At 36.8% G+C, this 23,256-nt stretch overlaps 1 protein-coding gene across 5 annotated transcripts in view; it reads left to right on the top strand.

The window, feature by feature from the left end:
- Positions 1-23,256, top strand: part of LOC133197676 (multiple epidermal growth factor-like domains protein 6) — a 70,509-nt gene that overhangs the window by 35,203 nt on the left and 12,050 nt on the right. For 3 of the 5 annotated variants that reach the window (XM_061333810.1, XM_061333807.1, XM_061333808.1), the window contains 21 exons: positions 45-167; positions 1,408-1,530; positions 1,946-2,074; positions 2,380-2,522; positions 4,559-4,752; positions 4,926-5,064; positions 6,018-6,204; positions 6,589-6,714; positions 7,674-7,799; positions 9,405-9,533; positions 9,640-9,768; positions 9,928-10,317; positions 11,045-11,173; positions 11,270-11,398; positions 11,544-11,672; positions 12,433-12,561; positions 14,305-14,433; positions 17,124-17,225; positions 19,255-19,512; positions 19,643-19,900; positions 20,033-20,161. In XM_061333810.1, the coding sequence (XP_061189794.1) occupies positions 45-167; positions 1,408-1,530; positions 1,946-2,074; positions 2,380-2,522; positions 4,559-4,752; positions 4,926-5,064; positions 6,018-6,204; positions 6,589-6,714; positions 7,674-7,799; positions 9,405-9,533; positions 9,640-9,768; positions 9,928-10,317; positions 11,045-11,173; positions 11,270-11,398; positions 11,544-11,672; positions 12,433-12,561; positions 14,305-14,433; positions 17,124-17,225; positions 19,255-19,512; positions 19,643-19,900; positions 20,033-20,161 (3,330 nt within the window). The remainder of the gene's footprint in view (positions 1-44; positions 168-1,407; positions 1,531-1,945; positions 2,075-2,379; positions 2,523-4,558; positions 4,753-4,925; positions 5,065-6,017; positions 6,205-6,588; positions 6,715-7,673; positions 7,800-9,404; positions 9,534-9,639; positions 9,769-9,927; positions 10,318-11,044; positions 11,174-11,269; positions 11,399-11,543; positions 11,673-12,432; positions 12,562-14,304; positions 14,434-17,123; positions 17,226-19,254; positions 19,513-19,642; positions 19,901-20,032; positions 20,162-23,256) is intronic. The other 2 variants (XM_061333811.1, XM_061333809.1) reach the window with 1 other exon arrangement.

The raw sequence follows: 23,256 nt of genomic DNA, 5'->3' as shown, positions 1-23,256 counted from the left end.
GTGAGATATATGGTAAAGATTTCACAGTTTTGAGCATATTTTAGATAAAGATGAGTGTGAGTCTGACGAGGCCTGCTGTGCTCACCAGTGTTCTAACAACCCAGGAGGTTACTCTTGTATCTGTAGGCGGGGGTTCATTCTGAACCAGAATGGCTGCTCCTGTGATGGTGAGTACTGTACACCAACTCTTTCTTTTGTGTCTTTCTAAGATTTACCCTTGTGAGTCTTTGTAAGATTAACCCATGTGAGTCTTTTTAAGATTAACCCTTGTGAGTCTTTGTAAGATTAACCCTTGTGAGTCTTTGTAAGATTTACCCTTGTGAGTCTTTGTAAGATTAACCCTTATAAGTCTTTGTAAGATTAGTGAGTCTTTGTAAGATTAACTCTTGTGAGTCTTTGTAAGATTAACCCTTGTGAGTCTTTGTAAGATTTACCCTTGTGAGTCTTTGTAAGATTAACTCTTGTGAGTCTTTGTAAGATTAACCCTTGTGAGTCTTTGTAAGATTAACCCTTGTGAGTCTTTGTAAGATTTACCCTTGTGAGTCTTTGTAAGATTTAGCTTTGTGAGTCTTTGTAAGATTAACCCTTGTGTGTCTTTGTAAGATTAACTCTTGTGAGTCTTTGTAAGATTAACCCTTGTGAGTCTTTGTAAGATTTACCCTTGTGAGTCTTTGTAAGATTTACCCTTGTTAGTCTTTGTAAGATTAACCCTTGTGAGTCTTTGTAAGATTTACCCTTGTGAGTCTTTGTAAGATTTACCCTTGTGAGTCTTTGTAAGATTAACCCTTTTGAGTCTTTGTAAGATTTATTCTTGTGAGTCTTTTGTAAGATTAACCCTTGTGAGTCTTTGTAAGATTTACCCTTGTGAGTCTTTGTAAGATTTACCCTTGTGAGTCATTGTAAGATTTACCCTTGTGTGTCAATGTAAGGTTTACAAGGTTGGAGAAATTACACACGGAAGTTACTCTACACAAGTGTAGAATTTCCTAAGAATAGCTACCCAAGTTATACTTGTATATTACCACCACAGATTATAAAGCGTAAGCTGCCCCAACCCAGATTTTACAGTATAACAAATGGGTAGCAATTAAATTCATTCCTTAAATAAGGTCTATCAAAGAAAAATTGTCACAAATATCTTCATTTGACAAATACACCTAAGAAAATAGTTACAGAAAAAAGTGTTCTGCATTGTATAGGTATGGGAAAATTTCTGCTTTGAGAAAAGCTCTTTGACAAAAGTAGACCTTTTAGAAGTGCTCTGTGATGCATTCTGAATTTAAGTGAGTTTAAGGGTTTTATAAGAATACTTGTGGTTTATGCTCCAAGTTTTGAACATCAGTTCTTGACACATGGTCATTTCAATCATGAATAAAGAAGCCTGTGTGATGTTTAACTGTTTTTCAGATGTGGATGAGTGCTTGTCGGACAATGGGGGCTGTGAACATGAATGTGTGAACTCGGAAGGTTCCTACAGCTGTGTGTGTAAGCCTGGCTACAGACTAGCACCTAACAACAGAGGCTGTATCTGTGAGTGCAGTAAAACCTATCCAATATCCCAAACCTGTAGTGTCTTTAGTTATGACAGTTTTTTTTTGTTTTGTTTTGTTTTGTTTTGTTTTGTTTGTTTGTTTTTTTTGTAGTTTAAATTTTGTGGATCTAGTTATTAAAAAAAAATCAGTTTTGTATTTAAACAGCTGATGCTAAAAATAACTTTTTAGACACCGTTTGTGCAGTTTACACACTGCATGTACCTCCATTCTTACCAGTACGTGTCATTTGATTTTAGACAAAAATTGTTTTTTCATTATTTTTTTTTTTAGTTTGGCAGGATAGGTTATTATTTTATATAGTGTGATTATTTGGCTCTCTTACTGCTTTGGTGTTTTATTTGTAGCCTATATTTAGTAACTCGTGTTGATTTGAGTTTGATTTGGTTCTTTAGTGATAGATCCAGGTCCTCAGCGGGGGGATATCCCATCTTCTTCTCAGTATAAGGCCTCAATACGGCCCCTCCCTTTGGTAGAAAACCTCAAACTTCAAGATGAACTGATTGATGCTGATGTCAAATATGGTAATTCTCCACTAAGTTATACATTTACTGATCAGTTAAAATAACTTTTTTTTTTCTGTTTTGAACATGCAGCAGGCAATGGAACATATCAAGGTTGGTTTTATGTTTAATTATACTTATAAAGGAATGGATACAAAGGAGTAAGTGTATGATTAAGATGATTTACAGATTCTGTAGATTTATGAAAAGCATTTTTTCCAGTATTATACTAGAAAGATGGAAAACCTGCACCATTAAATAAAGTTGTAGTTTGTATTTGGAATGTAGAATTCTACAGTGTGGATGAAATTGAAGCTTTCTTTTAGAATGTGTGCCAGGGAACTTTGGACCAGACTGCAAGTGGACTTGTGACAGTTGTCAGAATGGTGCAACCTGCAACAGAGAAAATCCTGGCTGTGTTTGCTCTCCTGGGTGGAACGGATTTCTCTGTAACCAAACTTGTCCAGAAGTGAGTAGATTCTTTCATTCATAATGTTTATTTTTGACTCTACATAAAATCCTTTGAGGTTCAGTGTGCTATACACATCTTAACCTGTACTATGTATGAAAAAATTAAAAGTATGACATTTTTAGCTCACCTGAGCTGAAAGCTCAAGTGAGCTTTTCTGATCACCCGTTGTCCGTTGTCCGTCCGTCCGTCTGTCCATCCGTCTGTCCGTCCATCCGTCTGTAAACTTTTCACATTTTCAACTTCTTCTCAAGAACCACTGGGCCAATTTTAACCAAACTTGGTACAAAGTATCCTTGGGGGAAAGGGAGTTTAAATTGTTAAAATAAAGGGCCAAGTCCCCTTACAAGGGGAGATAATCAAGAAAAGACAAAAATAGGGTGGGGTCATAAAAAAATCTTCTTCTCCAGAACCACTGGGCCAGAAAAGCTGAAACTTATGTGGAAGCATCCTGGGATAATGTAGATTCTAAATTGTTCAAATCATGACCCCCTGGGGTAGGGCAGGGCCACAATAGGGAATCCAAGTTTTACATTGAAATATATAGTAAATCTTAAAAAATCTTCTTCTCAAGTACCACTGGATCAGAAAAGCTGAAACTTATGTGGAAGCATCCTGGGGTAGTGTAGATTCTAAATTGTTCAAATCATGACCCCCGGGGATAGAGCGGGGCCACAATAGGGAATCCAAGTTTTACATTGAAATATATAGGAAAAATCTTTAAAAATCTTCTTCTCAAGAACCACTTGGCCAAAAAAGCTGAAACTTATGTGGAAGCATCCTGGGGTAGTGTAGATTTCAAATTGTTAAAATCATGACCCCCGGGGGTAGGGCGGGCCACAATAGGAAATCCAAGTTTTACATAGAAATATATTGGAGAAATCTTTAAAAATCTTCTTCTCAAGAACCAGTGAGCCAGAAAAGCTGAAACTTATGTGGAAGCATCCTGGGGTAGTGTAGATTCTAAATTGTTAAAATCATGACCTCCGGGGGTAGGGCGGGGCCACAATAGGAAATACATTAGTTTTACATTGAAATATATAGGAGAAATCTTTAAAAATCTTCTTCTCAAGAACCACTGAGCCAGAAAAGCTGAAACTTATGTAGAATCATCCTGGGGTAGTGTAGATTCTAAATTGTTCAAATCATGACCCCCGGGGGTAGGGCGGGGCCACAATAGGGAATCCAAGTTTTACATTGAAATATATAGGAAAAATCTTTAAAAATCTTCTTCTCAAGAACCACTGAGCCAGAAAAGCTGAAACTTACGTGGAAGCATCCTGGGGTAGTGTAGATTCTAGATTCTTAAAATCATGACCCCCGGGGGTAGGGCGGGGCCACAATAGGGAATCCAAGTTTTACATTGAAATATATAGGAAAAATCTTTAAAAATCTTCTTCTCAAGAACCACTGAGCCAAAAAAGCTGAAACTTATGTGGAAGCATCCTGGGGTAGTGTAGATTTCAAATTGTTAAAATCATGACCCCCGGGGGTAGGGCGGGGCCACAATAGGAAATCCAAGTTTTACATTGAAATATATAGGAAAAATCTTTAAAAATCTTCTTCTCAAGAACCACTGAGCCAGAAAAGCTGAAACTTATGTGGAAGCATCCTGGGTAGTGTAGATTCTGAAATGTTAAAATCATGACCCCGGGGGTAGGGCGGGGCCACAATAGGTATTACAAGGGGGGGAAGTCTGGTAATGAACAGCATGGCCAAAGTTACTCAGGTGAGCGATGTGGCCCATGGGCCTCTTGTTATCGTATTGGATGACAGTTTCCTCTGAGGTCAAGGTGAAAATGACACTAAGCAGTCATGTCAAAGAAAAACTTAAATTGCTACCATAGAATTTTCAAATAGTGACTTACATGTATTACATTTATTGGGAGATTGTGTTTTCTTGTCATAAAAGTAATAATTATCAAATAAATTGCAAGTAATTATGTCCTAGTAATATAGATTCCTAATGTCCATGTATTTACATCTCTTTCTGAAATATTTAGATGGCAAAGATTCAATAAGTCCAAATATTGTAGGGATCCTATGGCAGTGGGTGTAACCAGATTTGTAGCTGTAAAAATGGAGGGACCTGTGATCATGTGACTGGTAAGTGCACATGTCCTCCAGGGGTCAGTGGAGAAGACTGTGCAGATGGATGTCCTTCAGGATTCTTTGGTAAAAATTGTGACAAGGCCTGCTTCAAGCCCTGTAATAGTGGTCACTGTGACAGGTAAGAATAGTGGTCATGTAGAATTTTTCAGGTCATATTATGATTGACAGTTTTTGTTTAATTGAATGGTTTTGTTCTCTCTACCACAAAATGTATATGTATGAAAAATGCCATCTGTTATAAACTGAAAGCACTTGATTTACATGAGAATTTTATGGATTATATTTTGACAGGGAGTTTGGATATTGTATGTGTCCGCCAGGGTTTTTTGGATCCTACTGTGATACAGAGTGCCCCTTGTTTAATTGGGGATCTAACTGTATGAAGGCTTGTCAGTGTAACAGGACCACTACAGAATTCTGTGATCCAGTGGTTAGTGCAGCAAAATCTTTTCTCTTTACTAAATAGAATTTGGCAAAGCAAGAGTTCTGTAGTTGTTCTTAGCTTACCAGAGCCAAAGGCTTAAGTGAGCTTTTTCTAATCCAGGAGTGTCTGTCTATAGACTATTTTCTGTAAACTTTTCACATTTTCATTTTCCTCTACACAAAACATCCTTGGGTGTAGGGAAGATAAGTTTATTCAAAGGAAGAGCCATGTCCTTTTTCAATGGGCAATTACTATAGAGAAAAATATGTTTGGATCATTTAATAATCTTGAAAACACCGGATTTAGAAAAGAAAAAGATGATATTGAAGCTTCCGTAATGAGTGTAGATTAAAAGTGGTTCAAATTATGCATAGAATTATGCATGATTGTGAGGCTGTTAATTCCTTATTTTACACGTACTTAATATCGCGAAATGGCCCTAGGAAGTCAAAACGCGAGAATAGTAATTAGGGAGTGGACGATTGAACTAGAGATTTTAATACATTTAAGCACTATAAAAATGATTGATCTAGAGATTTTAATACATTTAAGCACTATAAAAATAAAAGGGAGTAATTTTATTTCACGAGTGGTGCTTCTTGTGAAATTATGCGATAATTTATTCCTCACATATATTCAGGAATCTACAGTAATTAAGCAAACCTCAAAATGGTTGCTGCATGCCAGGGTTCAATAGAGGACTTAGATTGCCTGAGTGAATGCAGAGAGGAACCAAAGCAAATGCAAATTCTTGCTAAGTGGACTTTGAGCAAATGCAAAGCTAATCCGAGGTCCACTTGTCTGGTCTACTCTGGTGTTAGATTGACCTAGCTAGAGCTCCCAATCTGGCCAGAGACTTCTAGTGCCTTTCTGCTTTTATGAAAAGAATGTTTAATTCTTTTAAGACTTATTTATTACTTAAAAAAGCATCAATCAACGTGTGATTAATTTTGTTTCAGAATGGCAAGTGTTCTTGTAAGAAGGGTTTCTATGGAGAGCAATGTCAATTTCGATGTTTAGCAGGGCATTATGGGAAAAATTGTGAGCACTTGTGTAATTGTAACAACAATCAGTCATGTGACCCTGAGACTGGGAGGTGTTATCTGAGGTGTGACCAAGGAAGAATGGGAGATAGCTGTGATCAAGGTGAGAGAGGGAGAGGGCTCGGGTCAAGTTTTCCTCTTTTCTTACTTTGTTTTCTTATACAGTTGAACTTCAATATCTCGAACACTGATATCTCGAATACTATGGATATGTCGAAGGGATTTTGAAGACCCAACTACTTAATCTCTAAGTATTTTACTTTGATATCTTCAATCCTTGTATATCTCGGGAAGTTTTTTCTTGGTCCCATCAAGTTCGAGATAACAAGGTTTGACTGTATGTATATTTCATCTTTGTGAATTTTCGTTTATGTAATTTTTTCAAACATGTGTCTTGTGTATTTCTAGATATGTCTGTTTTATGATTTTCTCGTATTTTTTATTTTTTCGGTAGATAATTTTTGTTGAGTTGTTGATTTTATTTTAGTTTGTCCCAATGGAACTTTTGGTTTTAACTGTGAACAAAAATGTAATTGTCACAATAGTTTATGTCATCCTGAGACTGGGAAATGTATCTGTAGAGCCGGCACTCGTGGGAGACGATGTAATAAACGTAAGTTAGCTGACTAAGTCCATTCCAGGAATACATAATAGTATAAGCAGATCTGGCACAAATGTAAATATTGCTATGACAGTGGTTTTCCACTATAATTATTTTACTCAAAAAAAATGTTTTACAAAATCAAGGATGTCTTTTTTTTTTTGCAAAATATAGTTTGACATGGTTATTGAGTGTAATACAATTATTATAGTGGTATAACTACATTTGTGCATGGCCTGATAAGTGTTTTGATAAAATGTTTCTCTGTGGTACCTCCTACAAACCCATACAAACTTGTATCTTCACAAATATATTCATTGTACTTGAGGAATGTATTTCAGTCTTAGTTAGCGTTATTGGTCTGTAAATCACACAGACTTGTCACATAGGCATACTTCATGAAGCACTAATGAAAAAGATGCCTACGTGATAAGTCTGTATGATTTACATACCAATGACATTCACAAACTAAAAAATGTTCCTTGTTTTTACTTTTACATTTTACATGTTTAAATCAAACAAAAATACATTCAAGATTTAAGTTTTTCAGTGCCCTAGCTGCATCATTATACATGCAGGTAAACTTTGGTATCTCAACATTGGCAGAACTAATGTTGAGATGTTGGAGTTGAGACTTGACACCAAAGATTGCATTGAATGGGAAAACAATGACAAGTTTTTGTATTTTCATACAATATTCAATGATCAGTAATTTGTTTTATTTTCAGCAATTCCTTTTTTCTTTATTTGCAAAATCTAAGAAGTTAATACATATTAATGTCAGGATACAGAAGTTTACATGTATTTTTATAACCATCTTAGTAGCCTCATTGTGACATCACTTTAGCATCGTAAGTTTTCCCGAGTATATTTCTACATGTGACTGTACATGAAAATGACATAAATTAATTATAATTATGTTTGTAAACCGGGAGTATCTCCAAATTTGAATGATGGAGCTCTACTTTCAGCTTGTCGTGATGGAACTTGGGGAGTGAACTGTATGTACCAGTGTACCTGTAAAAGAGGAGAGTGTGATAAGGTCACAGGAGAGTGCCTCTGTCCTGATGGCTGGTACGGCCAGGAATGTCAAGATGGTGAGAATTTTTCACTTTAAACCATTCATTTGGTCTCTCGTGTGAATAAATCATTCTTGTTTTCACCAACCTATTTTAGAATGAATTTGCATGTTTGAGGTTTCAAAAAATATTTTTAAAGAAAAAGAATTCTAGGAAAAGTCTCTACAAGGCCATTTTTTCTGATTGGGAAATTGTGTACAGTGGCACCGCGTTTATCCGGACGCCATTTATCCGGACGCTTCACCATTCGGACGATATTTTTGGGGAACCGATTTTTTCTACGTTATTTTGTCACATTAATCCGGAAATCGCGTTCCGTATCCGGACGGTCAATTTCTACTACAAAACATAACAGTTCATTGAAAATTGACTCGTTTATCCGGACGGTAATTTTTCAAGAAACGACATTTTCACACTTATCTTGCATTCGTGTTAATTGTTGTAAAAACATTGGCCATGCAGTCAGTTTGAAGGCGGTTACCTGTGACCTACAAACAATAGCGTCTATAATTAGCGTGTGTTTACCCCAATTCAATCACACTTTTACATGTATCTTTATTATGAAGCTCAAAGAATTTAGCTGACACTGTGCATTAATTGAATAATAATCCGTTCAAAATCATATTGCTAACTGTATATACATCGGTAAATTCAAGAGAATTTTGGAGTTGTAAATAAAATAAACAATAAATAACGAGCGATTTCGTAATGCTCTTTATCATGTCGATTGCGTTAATTATAGTTTAAAATACGATGTTCCATTTCTAAAAAACGTAAATGTATTTGAAACGCTTTTTTCCCAACAAGACAGTATAGAAAGGTACATAATTGAAGAAATATTTCTATATAATGTACTACCGTTTACAAACATCCATGACATAAAAAAAACTGGCTTAACGTACAGAAGTTGATTACGTTTTTCAAGGTATTTTTTAATGATCGAAATTCAAACTTAGCGTCTGTAGTAAAAAATAATATTGATAATCATGAAGATGGCTTGTGTTTACGAATGTTTTTAGTACTCTGTTTGAGTTAGTTTGCAGTGTTCAGTTAATTTTATAGTAACCCTGTGTAATGAATATACGGGGTATATACGGGGTTAGTTTATATTCGAACATTTTCAATGATGATGCTGAACAGTTCTGTCATATCATATGAGTTTCAATAATTAAAATCTATGGCAAAATAAAACAACAGTATAGATCAAAATTTGCTCAACCCATGAAGTCACATGCCAAAGAGAAGGTGAATTAAAAAAGGAGGTCTGAGCATAAAATTGCCCATCCATTTTTTTTATTCTTAAATTACATTTTAATATATTTTTTTCATTAATCAATAACTGCTTTTAAAACAAATAACCAAAATACAATTTAAGAGTTTTTTTTCTTTGCTGTCACATTTGAAACAAGAATGTGCATATATACATGCTAAGAGAGTGCTTTTTGAGATGTGATTCAATTATCCGGACGATTCATTTATCCGGACGATTTCGTTTGGGACAGAGGTGTCCGGATAAACGAGGCGCCACTGTAATTTTGTCATTATTTAGCATGTCAATCTATCTACCTGTTAAGGAATCCAGTGTCTTCCTCAGTGTAAATGTATAATTTTGTCATTATTCAGCATGCCCACCTACCCGTTATGGTTTCCAGTGTTTACTACAGTGTAAATGTGAGAACAATGCCTTGTGTAACCCAGTAGATGGTTCATGTAAATGTAGAGCGGGATTCAGAGGGACTATTTGTGACCAAGGTAATCAAAATGTAGTGTTCGGTTAATTTTACTTGCACCTTGATTTCTTGTTCACTAATTCCATGCTCCTTGATATAATCATTAAGTTCAATGTGTTTGTTTGCAGTGTGCCCTCCTGGGACGTATGGACCTGATTGTATCTATAGGTGTGCCTGTAGAAATGGGGCGGAATGTGACCATGTCACAGGGGAGTGTATCTGTGGGCCTGGCTGGAAAGGAGTGGGCTGTGATGAAAGTGAGAATGAGTATTTTTTATTCATACCACAAAGTTGACAAGTTTGATTATTTCTAACTCTGATAATTTTCTTGAGTATGTGCAATAATATGAGTTATAATGAATATTTCTTGTTACAGCATTTAAGATGTATTTTGACACTGTGCTTTTTGCTTACAGTGTGTGAAGAGGGTACTTTTGGAGCAGGTTGTAAAGAGAAATGCCGCTGTGCCAATGGTGCATCATGTGATCATATTGGAGGAGGGTGCACATGCACTGCTGGTTGGCAGGGGAAGCACTGCGACAAGCCCTGCCCCCAGGGATTTTATGGCCTGGATTGTCAGGGGGTCTGTGACTGTGGAAACAATGGAGCAGAGTGTAACCATGTGAATGGGGAGTGTAAGTGTTCTGCAGGGTGGACAGGGGATGACTGTTCTAAGGCATGTCCCTTAGGAACATATGGGGAGGAGTGCAAGCACCAGTGTCATTGTGGAAATGGGGGCACCTGTGACCCAGTATCCGGGGCCTGTGTGTGTGCTGCTGGCTGGAGAGGAAATCATTGTGAAGAAGGTCAGATACTATTGAGTACATCTGTATTTATTTTCTCAAAATTATATATACTAATGAGTGAAAATTAGGGAGGAAAGAACGTCAGCTAGGAGGGATTCTGTATACTGGGACATTTTTGCCCCCATTTTATTTACACATCTTTTACCCAGTCATAATGCAGTGAGCAAATTCAACAAAATTACCCCTCTTTTAAGACAGTGTTTGGGTGAATTTAAAATAGGGCAAAAATAATGATGTACAGTTGCTGCAAAATTTTGCTATCTCACATTTAGTTTATAGTAGCAGTACCTTCCTTTACAAGATTGGAAACTAACTTTAAGACTTGTTCATTAATGCTAGAATTTCATATATTGTTTCTCGATTCTCTGATAGAAAGTTGTCATGGCTATAGAGAAATTACATTATCTTGAGCAGGGAACTTTGTGTATATGGTGTCAGGTCAAGTGAAATCAGACCACGATTCTGACTTGTTCATTCAGAGTTTTACATTTTATGTTTAAAGTTCTGGGATAAATATTGCACGTGTTTTCTTCTCCGAGTCTGAACTGATATAAACTAACAGCCTCTCAATCCGACAACTAGGACAGTTGTTCTCTTGTAAGATTCCACCTTAAAAAATCCTGTAGACAGAAGAAAAAATTCTAGAAATAGCTATATTGACTTCATTCTTGGCATATCAGCTAAGTACTGGTTTTCAGTTAATTATAGTTCTGAATTTTCCTTGCAGAATGTCCTGAAGGATTTTATGGTATTAATTGTTTGTACCACTGCTTTTGTCGGAATGGTGCTCCATGTGACAGTATTACAGGGGAGTGTAACTGCACAAGTGGATTCACAGGAACGGCTTGTGAAAAATGTGAGTACTCCAGACTTTTGTGAAGGTACTATGTATAACAAACTCTTTGGAATGGTCAGATCTAAAAGTCTATATCGGATTTTTACTCTATCACAGCATGTTATGAGGGTTTCTTTGGTCCTAACTGTGTACATCAGTGCCAGTGTGTTCAGGCTGAGTCATGTGATAAGGAAACAGGAAGCTGTAAATGTCTCCCTGGATACACAGGAGAGCTTTGTGATAAAGGTACATGACAAAGTTTGTCAGTTTGTTACTCAGAATTTACACTCTGTATTATATAAAATGATAAAAGTGTTGTAGGAGTTGATAATAGAAATATCAATGAGTTATAAAAAGAAAATAGATGAAAGACAAAATTTACGCTTTTCAGAGTGTCCGAATGGATTTTTCGGGGAGAACTGTGATGAAGAATGTGGCTGTAAGAATGGGGCATCCTGTCATCATGTGACGGGGGTCTGCACCTGTACGCCTGGTTGGAGAGGAAGAAACTGCCACAGAGGTTAGTTCTCTCGTAAAACTCTCACTGTAAATGTGGAAATGTTTGTGTGGGGGGAATTTGCTGAAGTTTTTCAAAATTAATATGTGAATAGCTTTGGAAAGCAAAATAATAGAATGTTTTACGATATCCTTATTTCTACTAAAAAAGAAATCCTTCGAAAACACTTTGTTAGATAGAAATCACAGAAGTTTACCTCATGATAATATCCACGTTTATAGTGTACAGTTCAACCTTATCTTGATTGGGCAGAGAAAAAGACTTTGAGATATAAGAGGATTAGAGATATTCAGGTTTAAACAAGGTTTAAACATATAGGGAAAAAATTTGAGACTTCCAGCTTACTTTGACATTTTCGTGGTATTAGAGATATTGAAGTTCAAGAAACCAGAGTTCAACTGCGTACACTCTAGTATTTCCTTAAATTACTTGTTTACATGTGAGAGAGGATTAAAAGTTGAATTTTAAGAGTTTTTTAAATATTTATCTGAATCTCTTTTGATGATTTTTTGGTAAGGTTATTTTTTTTAAAAACAATCAAACCATGTCATTTTGAACTGGATAGGGCCCAGAAAAACTTTTCAGATATCAGAGGATTTAAGAGATTGAGGTTAAAATACATAGAGAAAAAGTGATTGGAACTGCAAACTCATTTTGAAATATCCATGATATTCCAGTTATCAAAGTTCAAGAAGCCGAAGTTCAGCTGTATTTTTATATAATTTATATACAAGATTACTTAACCCTGGTAACTTTTTTGTAGCTTGTATGCGAGGTTTCTATGGTCAAGACTGTATGGATGTGTGTATGTGCAGGGAGGACCAGCCATGTAACCATGTCACAGGGCAATGTTTCTGTCCCCCAGGCTTCACTGGAGAAAGCTGTCAAAGCAGTAAGTTAGATAGACATTATCTTGTAACTGGACAGAGTGTAAAGACAGCTGTCCAAGCAGTAAGTGTAGACAGACACTATCATATAACTGGACAGTTAGTGTAGAGGCAGCTGTCAAAGAAGTTAGTTTAAATAGACATTCTCATGTCTAGACAATTAGTGTAGAGAAACCTATCAAAGCAGTATGTGTAGAACAACATATCTGAGCAGTAGATATAGGCAAACAGTATCATAGATGACATTTTGTTAACATGCTAGTAGGTAGTAAGTATAGACAAACAATATTGTCATCATGTAACAATATCATGTCACTGTGCATTCTCATCACGTCATTGTAATAGGACAGTAAATGTAAACACTTGGCAATATGTATAGTTTCCATCTAATTTTACCTTAGCTATAATTTTTATGCCCCGAGATCGAAAGATCCCAGGGGTATATTGTTTTTGTCCTGTCTGTCTGTTTATTTGTTTGTCTGTTTGTCCGTTTGTCTGTTTGTCTGTCTGTCTGTTGTCAACTTTAACCTTGCCCATAACTTTTGATTGGTTGGAGCTAGGACTTTCATATTTCACATGTGTATTCCCTGTGACAAGACCTTTCTTTGGGTACCATCATATTTGACCTTTTGACCTTGACCTTGGAGTTTGACCCACTTTTGCAAAATTTTATGAGACTTTAACCTTGGCCATAACTTCTGAACAGTTGGTGCTTGGGGTTTCAAACTTCACATGTGTATTCTTTGTGACAAGGCCTTCCTTTGGATACCAACAACTTTGACCTTTTGACCTTGGAGTTTGACCTACTTTTGAAAAACTTTAACCTTGACCATAACTTTTGAACAGTTGGTGCTTAGGGTTTCAAACTTCACATGTGTATTCCTTGTGACAAGACCTTCCTCTGGATATCAACCATTTTACCCTTTGACCTTGACCTAGGAGTTTGACCTACTTTTGAAAAACTTTAACCTTGACCATAACTTTTGAATGGTTAGAGCTAGGGCTTTCATACTTCACATATGTAATCCTTGCGACAAGACCTTCCTTTGGATACCAACCACCACTTTGACCTATTGACCTTGACCTAGGAATTTGACCTACTTTTGAAAAACTTTAACCTTGGCCACAACTTTTGAATGGTTGATGCTAGGGCTTTCATACTTCACATATGTAATCCTTTTGACAAGACCTTCCTTTGGATACCAACCACTTTGACCCTTTGACCTTGACCTAGGAGTTTTACCTACTTTTGAAAAACTTTAACCTTCGCCATAACTTTTGAATGGTTGATGCTAGGGCTTTCATACTTCACATATGTAATCCTTGTGACAAGATCTTCCTTTGGATACCAACCACTTTGACCTTGACGTTTGACTTTTATTTAAAAAACTTTAACCTTCGCCATAACTTTTGAACAGTTGTATCTAGGTCTTTCAAATTTCACAAGTGTATTCCTCGAGACAAGACTTCTTTGGGTATCAACATTTTTTATCTTTTGGCCTGGATTTTGACTTGCATTTGAAGAAACTTTAACCTTCGCCATAAGCTGCCATACAGGGGCATCAGTGTTTCACAAACACATCTTGTTGAATACTCATGTATTTTACCTGGATTAGTGTATGAGCTTTTCTGGGTCAAGGTGAAGGCTATTGAGAGGAAAGGTCAAGTAGGATTTTCTTTTCATGAGAAGTATCATGAAACATATTGTTTTTTGTGAATGCTGATGACTATCCTGTGTTCTGTTACAGAATGCCCGGAGAATTGGTATGGAGAGGGATGTAATCTGACATGTAACTGTGGGAAGAACTCGATATGTGACCCTGTCACTGGGAACTGTAGCTGTAAGCCAGGACATTACGGCAAAAACTGCACCAGAAGTAAATAGATCTAAAAATTACTTAATAACAATGTCAGAAAACTGCTCACAGCTTAAACTTACAACCCTAATAAACACGATGAGGAAACTTGAAATGCTCTGATGATACATTTGTATTGACCTTATAAAGCACTGTCTGTATGAAAAACATTTCAAACTGTTGCAAAATTTCACTCCTCATTATGCTTAACACTATTTTCAATGCTAACATTGAATGCTGTATGCCTAGCTGCAATAATGTAGCCCTCTCCGATTTTTTTTTAATCTGATATTTTCAGGAGAGGGCTACAAATCCACTGCATCTCTGTAATGGTGCAAATATATTTTTTAGATACGGGCGACTGCAGGCAAAATAAATTGTTTTTGCATTCAACTTACTTGCAATAAGACGGAAATTTTATTCACTATCAACATCATACCCCTTTATACGCGAAAAACCAAGTAAAATAAATCTCCGTGTTTTCCATTCGTTCTCCTCAGCAGCCATGACAGTTCTCGCGTGATGTAATGAGACTTGCGCTTGAAATTTAGAATCACTTGATAATGTAAATGTCGGTGTTGGTAAATGTTTGTGTTGTATGATATCACTAAACATCGATAAATAAAAGCATTCCATGTGATATTTTTATGCCCCGCCATGAATATGGCCGGGGCATATAGTGTTTGTCATGTCCGTCTTCCGTCCTTCCGTCCTTCTGTCCTTCTGTCCTTCCGTCTGTCCTTCCGTCACACTTTGCGTTTAGCTCTGTTCAAAGCTCAGTTTCAAAGAAACTATCAAACATATTTTTATCAAACTTCATATGCTGATAGATATTGATGAGAGCTATGCAACTGCATCAACTTTTTTTGACCTTGACCTTTCTTTTGACCTTGACCTCACTTTTCTTAAATTAGTGTTTAGCTCAGTTTTAAAGATACCATTCAAGATAGTGTTATCAAACTTCAAATGCTGATACATACTGATGAGAACTATTCAACTGCATCAACATGTTTTGACCTTGACCTTTCCTTTGACCTTGACCTCACTTTTCTTAAATTAGTGTTTAACTCAGTTTTAAAGATACCATTCAAGATAGTGTTATCAAACTTCAAATGCTGATACATACTGATGAGAACTATTCAACTGCATCAACATGTTTTGACCTTGACCTTTCCTTTGACCTTGACCTCACTTTTCTTAAATTAGTGTTTAACTCAGTTTTAAAGATACCATTCAAGATAGTGTTATCAAACTTCAAATGCTGATACATACTGATGAGAACTATTCAACTGCATCAACATGTTTTGACCTTGACCTTTCCTTTGACCTTGACCTCACTTTTCTTAAATTAGTGTTTAACTCAGTTTTAAAGATACCATTCAAGATAGTGTATCAAACTTCATATGTTGATACATACTGATGTAAGCTATTCAACTGCATCAACATGTTTTGACCTTGACCTTTCTTTTGACCTTGACCTCACTTTTCTTAAATTAGTGTTTAACTCAGTTTTAAAGATACCATTCAAGATAGTGTTATCAAACATCAAATGCTGATACATACTGATGAGAACTATTCAATTGCATCAACATGTTTTGACCTTGACCTTTCCTTTGACCTTGACCTCACTTTTCTTAAATTAGTGTCAAACTTCATATGCTGATACATACTGATGAGAGCTATTCAACTGCATCAATATTTTTTGACCTTGACATTTCCTTTGACCTTGACCTCATTTTTTTAAATTAGTGTTTAGCTCAGTTTTAAAGAAACCATTCATAATATTTTTATCAAACTTCATATGCTGATACATACTGATGTAACCTTTTCAACTGCATCAACAATTTTTGACCTTGACCTTTCCTTTGACCTTGACCTCACTTTTCTTAAATTAGTATTATCAAACTTCATATGCTGATACATACTGATGTAAGCTATTCAACTGCATCAATATTTTTTCACCTTGACCTTTTCTTTGACCTTGACCTCACTTTTCTCAATTTGTGTTAAAATATTGCATTACTAATATACCCTTGGCGGGGCATTCATGTCCTATGGACATATTTCTAGTTTTCATATACAGTGATATTTATGCTTATAATAAGGGAAATCCATACAGATCCGCTCCCCTAGATCCCAAAGTCTCATTGGTTGTCCCAAAATAAAATCGATCAAGGTCAGTAAACATGGCGGATAAATTCAAGTTGTGATGTTGACATGCACGAAAAATAACCGATATACGGATTGTTCTGTATATTTTTGGATCAATTCATGTCCTGCATAACTACATTTTATGAGTTGAGGTAAGATATGTTAATAAAATACCCACTTACTGATAATTTGAGCCGAAATCTGTGCGGTAGTGAATCACTCCCGCACTTGCACCATTACGGAGATCCTAAGGAGTTGTAGCCCTCTCCCAAAAAAAAAAAAAAAAAAAAAAAAAAATTGGAGAGGGCTACATTATTGCAGCTACTGTATGCCTTGTTGATATGAAAATCACTATAATTTAAACAAAACTTGATATGTATGAGAATTCTTGCATTAATTACTATAGATAACTTTGCTTGCTAAGAGTTCAGTGAAAATACAGATTAGCTTAGAAAACTTAATCAACTGCTTGATACATGTATGATAAATCTATGGAGTACACAGACAAAAGCTTGATTTAACAATTTATATAAGCCTAACAAAACATGACCTTTCAACAGGGAGAAAGAATAGACGAAATAGGAAAGTCCGAGACAGGCGTCGTAATGAAAGTATATCTGTGGTGTCTTTTATAAACAAACCTAAGGGCAGACCTGAATCAGGTATATTGATGGAAATTTATATTTACATTGTTTTATTTATGGAGGGTTTGTGGTAATTAACTTCTTTTTAATTGAAACTCATTCTTTTCCATTTTCCAATGCAGAATCCTTGAGAATGGGTAATTCAATGTTGTAAAATGAATATTGCTTCTGAGCTTTTTCAATTTGTTACAGAAAAAAGTTGTAATATATTAGATTTACAAGGAACTGTGCAATATGATATTGTGTTTTGAGGCTTTTTAAAGTTACATGTATGTTCAATTATTTAAAAAAAATCATAATGCAGTAAAATCATTTATTTTTGAGGGGTCAAATTTTCATGGTTTGAGGATAAGTTACTGGTTCAAGGGAATTTGATTTCGTGATGAAAGGGGATACATTATACAGTAGTAAGAAATTTTAACATTAATTCCATGGTGGACATGAATGGTGGGTTTCTTCGTACCACGATAACAACGAAAATTAAACTCCCACGAAAATTAATGATTTTACAGTATTTTGTCCTTATACAGTAAAACTGTATATTTCTGGTGTAGCATGCTGAAAACGAATACATGATTGTCTCCATGCACAAGTAAATGAGCTCCTTAATACACCGAATTGTGGATATTTCAAACTATGAGGGGTTATCAAAAAGTTCATGAGCTGATGCAATAAAATTAATACTATGTAGATTGTGCTTACAGAATCTGAAGATTCATGAAACAAGTGTTTAAAATTTCAGCCTGATGCATTGATAATTTGCCAATTTTTCATAAAATAATGTTAAAAAATTCACTGATGTTCTTTAAACAGTTTTAATTATATAATGCCAGTCCACGAACTTTTTTAAGAACCCTTTGTATATCATTTGACTATTTTCCCTATCAGTTAATTTTTAGCTCAACTGATTCAAAGGCTCAGTTAAGCTTTTTTGATCAAAGTTTGCATCATCCATCTGTCTGTCCTTCAACCAACTATTTTTTGTCCAAAACTGATGAAGCAATTTCAACCAATCTTGGCACAAAGCATCCAGGCTTAGTAAAAATTCGAGTTAATTCAAATAAATGTCATCCCTATTTTTGTAGGGGTCAAGGGTCATAAGGAAGCAGGATAACGGAGTTGTATTATTCAAATATCTTGCTTCTTAAGATCCACTGGTCCATCTAGAACAAAGCTTAAATTGAAGTCCCTCTTATTTAGTGTAAATTCATGTTTGATCAAATCAAGACCCCTTGAGTCTGGGATAGTTCAAAATTTTACACAGACTTCGTCAAGAACATTCAATTTGTCTTCAAGCTTTAACAAGAACATAGAAACATTTTACATGCATTTTGAAAAAGTATGTGAAAGATATAAAATTCTTCCCTTCAAGTCAGCTCAAGTTTGCTGTGCTGTGACAACATATTCTGTTAGGACAGCATATTTTCTCTGTAGGTAGTTCCAGAGTAGTGACTGCATAGATTGCACTATGATATTTTATTGACAGATTTAACCTACCTTTGAAGCTTAATATTTGAACTGCATCTCTCAGCACCTGGGGCCAAAATTGGAATTTCAAAACCTTATTGCACAGCTACAAAATCAGGCCAATTACTAATAGAATTGTCTGGCAGCCTCTGAAAAAGTAGGAGGAAATGCAGTGACAAGAAAAACTTAGAGATATGGGAAGAACAAGAATATACCCAAACTTTATTAATAAAGTTTGGGCACAGTCATGTACATGCTCTGATTTAATGAAAAAGTCAAGAGCTAGCTAGTCATATTGATGGAATATGCATGAACAATTTGCTTTAGTGTAATATCTACCCTTTATTTATTCATCTGCAGAAAATAAAAAAAGTCGGCATGCAAGTCATTCACTTTAATGAAGTACTAAGATACATATGTCAAGTAATTATAAGATATAGTTAGTGTTTTGTACCAAGTGCATGTACTTTTAATGCTAAACAGCAGGCACAAACAAAAATTATTGTTTGAAAAAAAAATCTATCAAAATTAAACCTGAAATAGAATTTTTTTATATATTGGCTTAAAATATGAATTTTAGGCTGTGGAAAAAGAAGATTTGGTGCAAATTGTGAGAACAAGTGTAATTGTGAAAATGGAGCCACCTGTGACTCCAGAACAGGTGCTTGTTTGTGTCCCGTGGGGTATATTGGACCCTCCTGTGCCCAGTCGTGTCCCCGAGGGTACACAGGTCAGGGCTGTAAACATGTCTGTAAATGTAGGAACGAGGCGACTTGTGATCCAGAGAGTGGACAATGTATATGTCTGCCTGGTTACTATGGGGACAGATGTCAGTTTAGTAAGTCATGGATTGTCATAAAATTGTACACTATGTTAAATTGAGAGGAAATATTTCTGGTCTTTTTGAATCGAACCAGTCTTGATTCTATAAAGTTTGATTATGCCAGTGATTGTGATTTTTTTTTCAGAGTGTGAGGATAATAGATTTGGCAGGAATTGCAGTGGTGTATGTAGCTGTACTGTTAATGGACGCTGTGATCATGTGACTGGTCAGTGTCGCTGTGACTTAGGGTGGATGGGGGACACGTGTGATCAGCTTTGTCCACCTGGAAGGTTTGGTCCAGCCTGTGTCCACTCCTGTGTGTGTCAGAATAATGGTTCCTGTGATCCTGTTAGTGGATGTTGTAGCTGCCTCCCTGGGTTCTATGGTCAAAGCTGCGAATTCAGTAAGCTAGAACTGGTTTTTCATTATTTCTGAGCTGGAGATGTAAAGGTCCAGTAAGGTATAGATAAATAGTTAATTTTCTTTACTAAATATATACAAGAGGATATTAAGTGATAAATATTGGACTTTTCAGACTGTCCAGAAGGAACATATGGTCTATACTGTAGAGAGACGTGCAGCTGTAAAAATGGTGCTAAATGTAACCCTGTCCACGGGCAGTGTAAATGTAAACCAGGTTACAAGGGAGATAACTGCCAACACAGTAAGTAAACACTGTAACCTAGCCCATGGACAGTGTAAATGTAAAGCAGGTTACAAGGGAGATAACTGCCAACACAGTAAGTAAACACTGTAACCCAGTCCCTGGGTAGAGTAAACGTAAACCTGATTACAAGGAAGAAAGCTGCCAACACAATAAGGAAACACTGTAACCAAGTACATGGGCAATATAAATGTAAACAAAGTTATAACGGAGTTAATTGACAACACAGTAAATAAACACCATAAATCAAGTCCATGGGCGGTGTAAATGTAAAGGTGGATACAAAATGTAGAACTGCCAACAGAGTAAGTTAACAACGTAACCTTGTCTCTTGGTAATGTAAATGTAAACCAGGTAATTACCAACACAGTCAGTAAAGAGAGAGAGGAGATAAGGGAGATAACTACCAGCAAGGTTTACAATGTAACCATGTCCATGGGAAGTGTAAATGTAACTGGGCAAGATAACTGCCAACACAGTGTATAAAGATTGTAATCCAGTCTATGGGCAGTGTAAATGTAAATCTGAATGCAAGGGAGATAACTGCTGCCAACCCAGTACGTAAACACTATAAACACTAACCCAGTCAATTTGCAGTGTAGATGTAAACCAGGTTACAAGGGAGATAAACAGAGATTTAATTGAACAGTCAGGTAATCACTGCCCCGCAGGACCTGACATGCCTTGTTACTTGATTCTTTTCACACATACGGTCATCATGACCTTTCCTTGTTGCCAGCTTTACAATAGACAACAGCTGCATAATTTTCATTACATTTATTAAAGACTTGAACAAAAACATATACAATCTTGCATTACTCATAACTGTGATGGACATAAGGGAATTGGCATTAAATGGCCGCATTGCATAAATGTACAATCAAAAAATAGGGTCCAGGAGGGATAGCTGGCATACCGACTAATAAGTACCGGGCAAAACCAGTGGCCCTGTGTTGGTCACAGATGCCCGAGATCCCAAATTTAGGTACTAGACATTAGGGACCGAGAGATTTGCGAGCACATCTGTATACCCTGCTTCCGGAGATTGCTTCTGGTCAGCAGTACTTTTACACCCAAGTACTCCAGCACTAAGCCTCCCCTCCTGTTACAAGAGGTGGAGGGGGCCCCAGGCCTGCAGACTTGGCTACGACCCCAATCGAAAACTTTTTACTTGACTTTTATTACACATTGCCATAGGTTGGATACTTTGTAGACAACCTGTCTACCCAACAATGTGCCCACCAACTTGTCTGATGGCTGGGCAGGGAAACAACGAGCCAGATGTGTTCGCAACCCTCCCACTCATCCCTCCGGACCCGCCACAGACATCGATATGATGTTCCTCCATTACTTTACATTAAGGGATACTTTTCCCTTCCCTTGAATGAGGGACCACAATCCACTTTTTATGTTATTTAAGAAAGTTCTGTTGCCAAGCTCAGAGAGGTGTGTACCATCAAATCTAAACAATTCCGGATTAGCAACAGATATGTTTGCATGTGAAATTACACCCCCACCCATTTCTGCGACAAATTTTGAGATATTTTTGTTAATTCTTTTACGTTTCTTGTCTATCTTTTTTCCACTGTTCAATGGAGCTCCATGCCAATAACGGCGTGGTAGAATGTGTGACCACACCAGTTTAGTATTTGGGAGAAGAGCATTATATCGCAGGAAGCTGCATTGAATCTCTTGTATGAATTTTTTGCTAGTTAAGTCTGGAGTTACCAAATCGTTGGATCCTAGATGAATTACTAAGTAATTTGGGGGTACTTCATGCTTGATGAGCTGTAGGATTTGTGGGTCTAATTCCTGCCAGTGCATCCCCCTGCGTGATCTCCATAGCAGTGTGGCAGGGAGGTTCAGGCTTTGTCCCCCTGGGCAGTGTTTGGCTGCTTCCCCTGCCCAAAAAGGAATGGATGATCCAATGATCCATACTTTTAGACCTGCAATGCTTTGGGTTGGTTAGTTTTGGATTTTAAATTGACTATACACATGTCCAAATATCCCCCCCCCCCCCCCCCCCCCCCCCCCCCCCCCCCCGGCATTGATGGGTAGATGTCTGTAGTCCTAGTAGGCATGGGAATGTTGTTGTGAACCAAGTTACATGATCCTTATGTATTTAAGAAAAGCTACTGATTTCCATCTACCAAACTTCTGAATTTCAGAATCGGATGTGCCCTGTAATGCAAGGTCTGTTGCCCTCCCAATTCGAAAGCTGTGTGTGCCAAAATGGCCTGGTGTTGGTATTATGTTTTCAATAGCCTTTTGAAGGACTGCGTTGATTTGGTATCTCGTCAATGGTTTTGTATTAAGATGAATTAGAAAACTGTGGTTAACAGGGGTATGGGGCCTACACTCGATAAAATCCAAGGTAGCTTTAACTGGGCACAGGGTAGCAAGTGGCTGGCTATGGATAATAAAGGTGGTATTCTTACCCACCTGGTCAGTTTTGGAGTGTGGTATGGTTAACCTTAAATAGGGCTTGTGTGGATGTGCTTGAATGTGTTTGAGTTGTATGCAATGGGATGAATTCGGTGTGTTTGAGTTGACTAAAGTGAATTCCCCTACGCGAAGTAATGCAAAGTATGCTAATGAAAAAGCACATGTGAACAGTTTGACCTCGTAAGTGGAGCAACACACTGACTGTAGTGATATAACAAGCTTTTCCAAAATTGGTAGGGTTATTGGGAGGCGGCTGTCTGGAACAACTCTGTTGTTGCGCTTTAAGCCTTGAAGTGCTTTGTTAATTTGGAAGGACTTGGTAGGGTCAGGAAGATGGTTTATTTTGTGGAAGTATGACAATGCACTAATGTAAAGGGACACTGAATTGGCTGACATTTTTTGGATGGATAGGTAGGCTATAAAATATAGTAATATGTTGCTGTGCAGGGGCCAGGTTTGCTGTAAGCCATAAATGTTTAAAAATGATTGGAATTTATTCAGTGCAGCCCGGTAAGCTTTGTATGTGTTTTGTGACAAGGAGCTATGAATAAGGCGTTTGGACTCAGCAATTAGATTTCCCATATCTGCTAGGGGAGCTGTGTGGGCCACATCTCTGCCTCTGGAGCCAGGTTGCGAAACTTTCCCCACTG

The sequence above is a fragment of the Saccostrea echinata genome, unplaced genomic scaffold, assembly GCF_033153115.1.
Source record: "Saccostrea echinata isolate AGI-Se365-2 ecotype Australia unplaced genomic scaffold, CSIRO_AGI_Sech_v1 ptg000030l, whole genome shotgun sequence".
Classification (NCBI taxonomy): Eukaryota; Metazoa; Mollusca; class Bivalvia; order Ostreida; family Ostreidae; genus Saccostrea; species Saccostrea echinata.
Note: the sequence above shows the minus strand (reverse complement) of the source record. Positions and strands in the feature narration are given on the sequence as shown.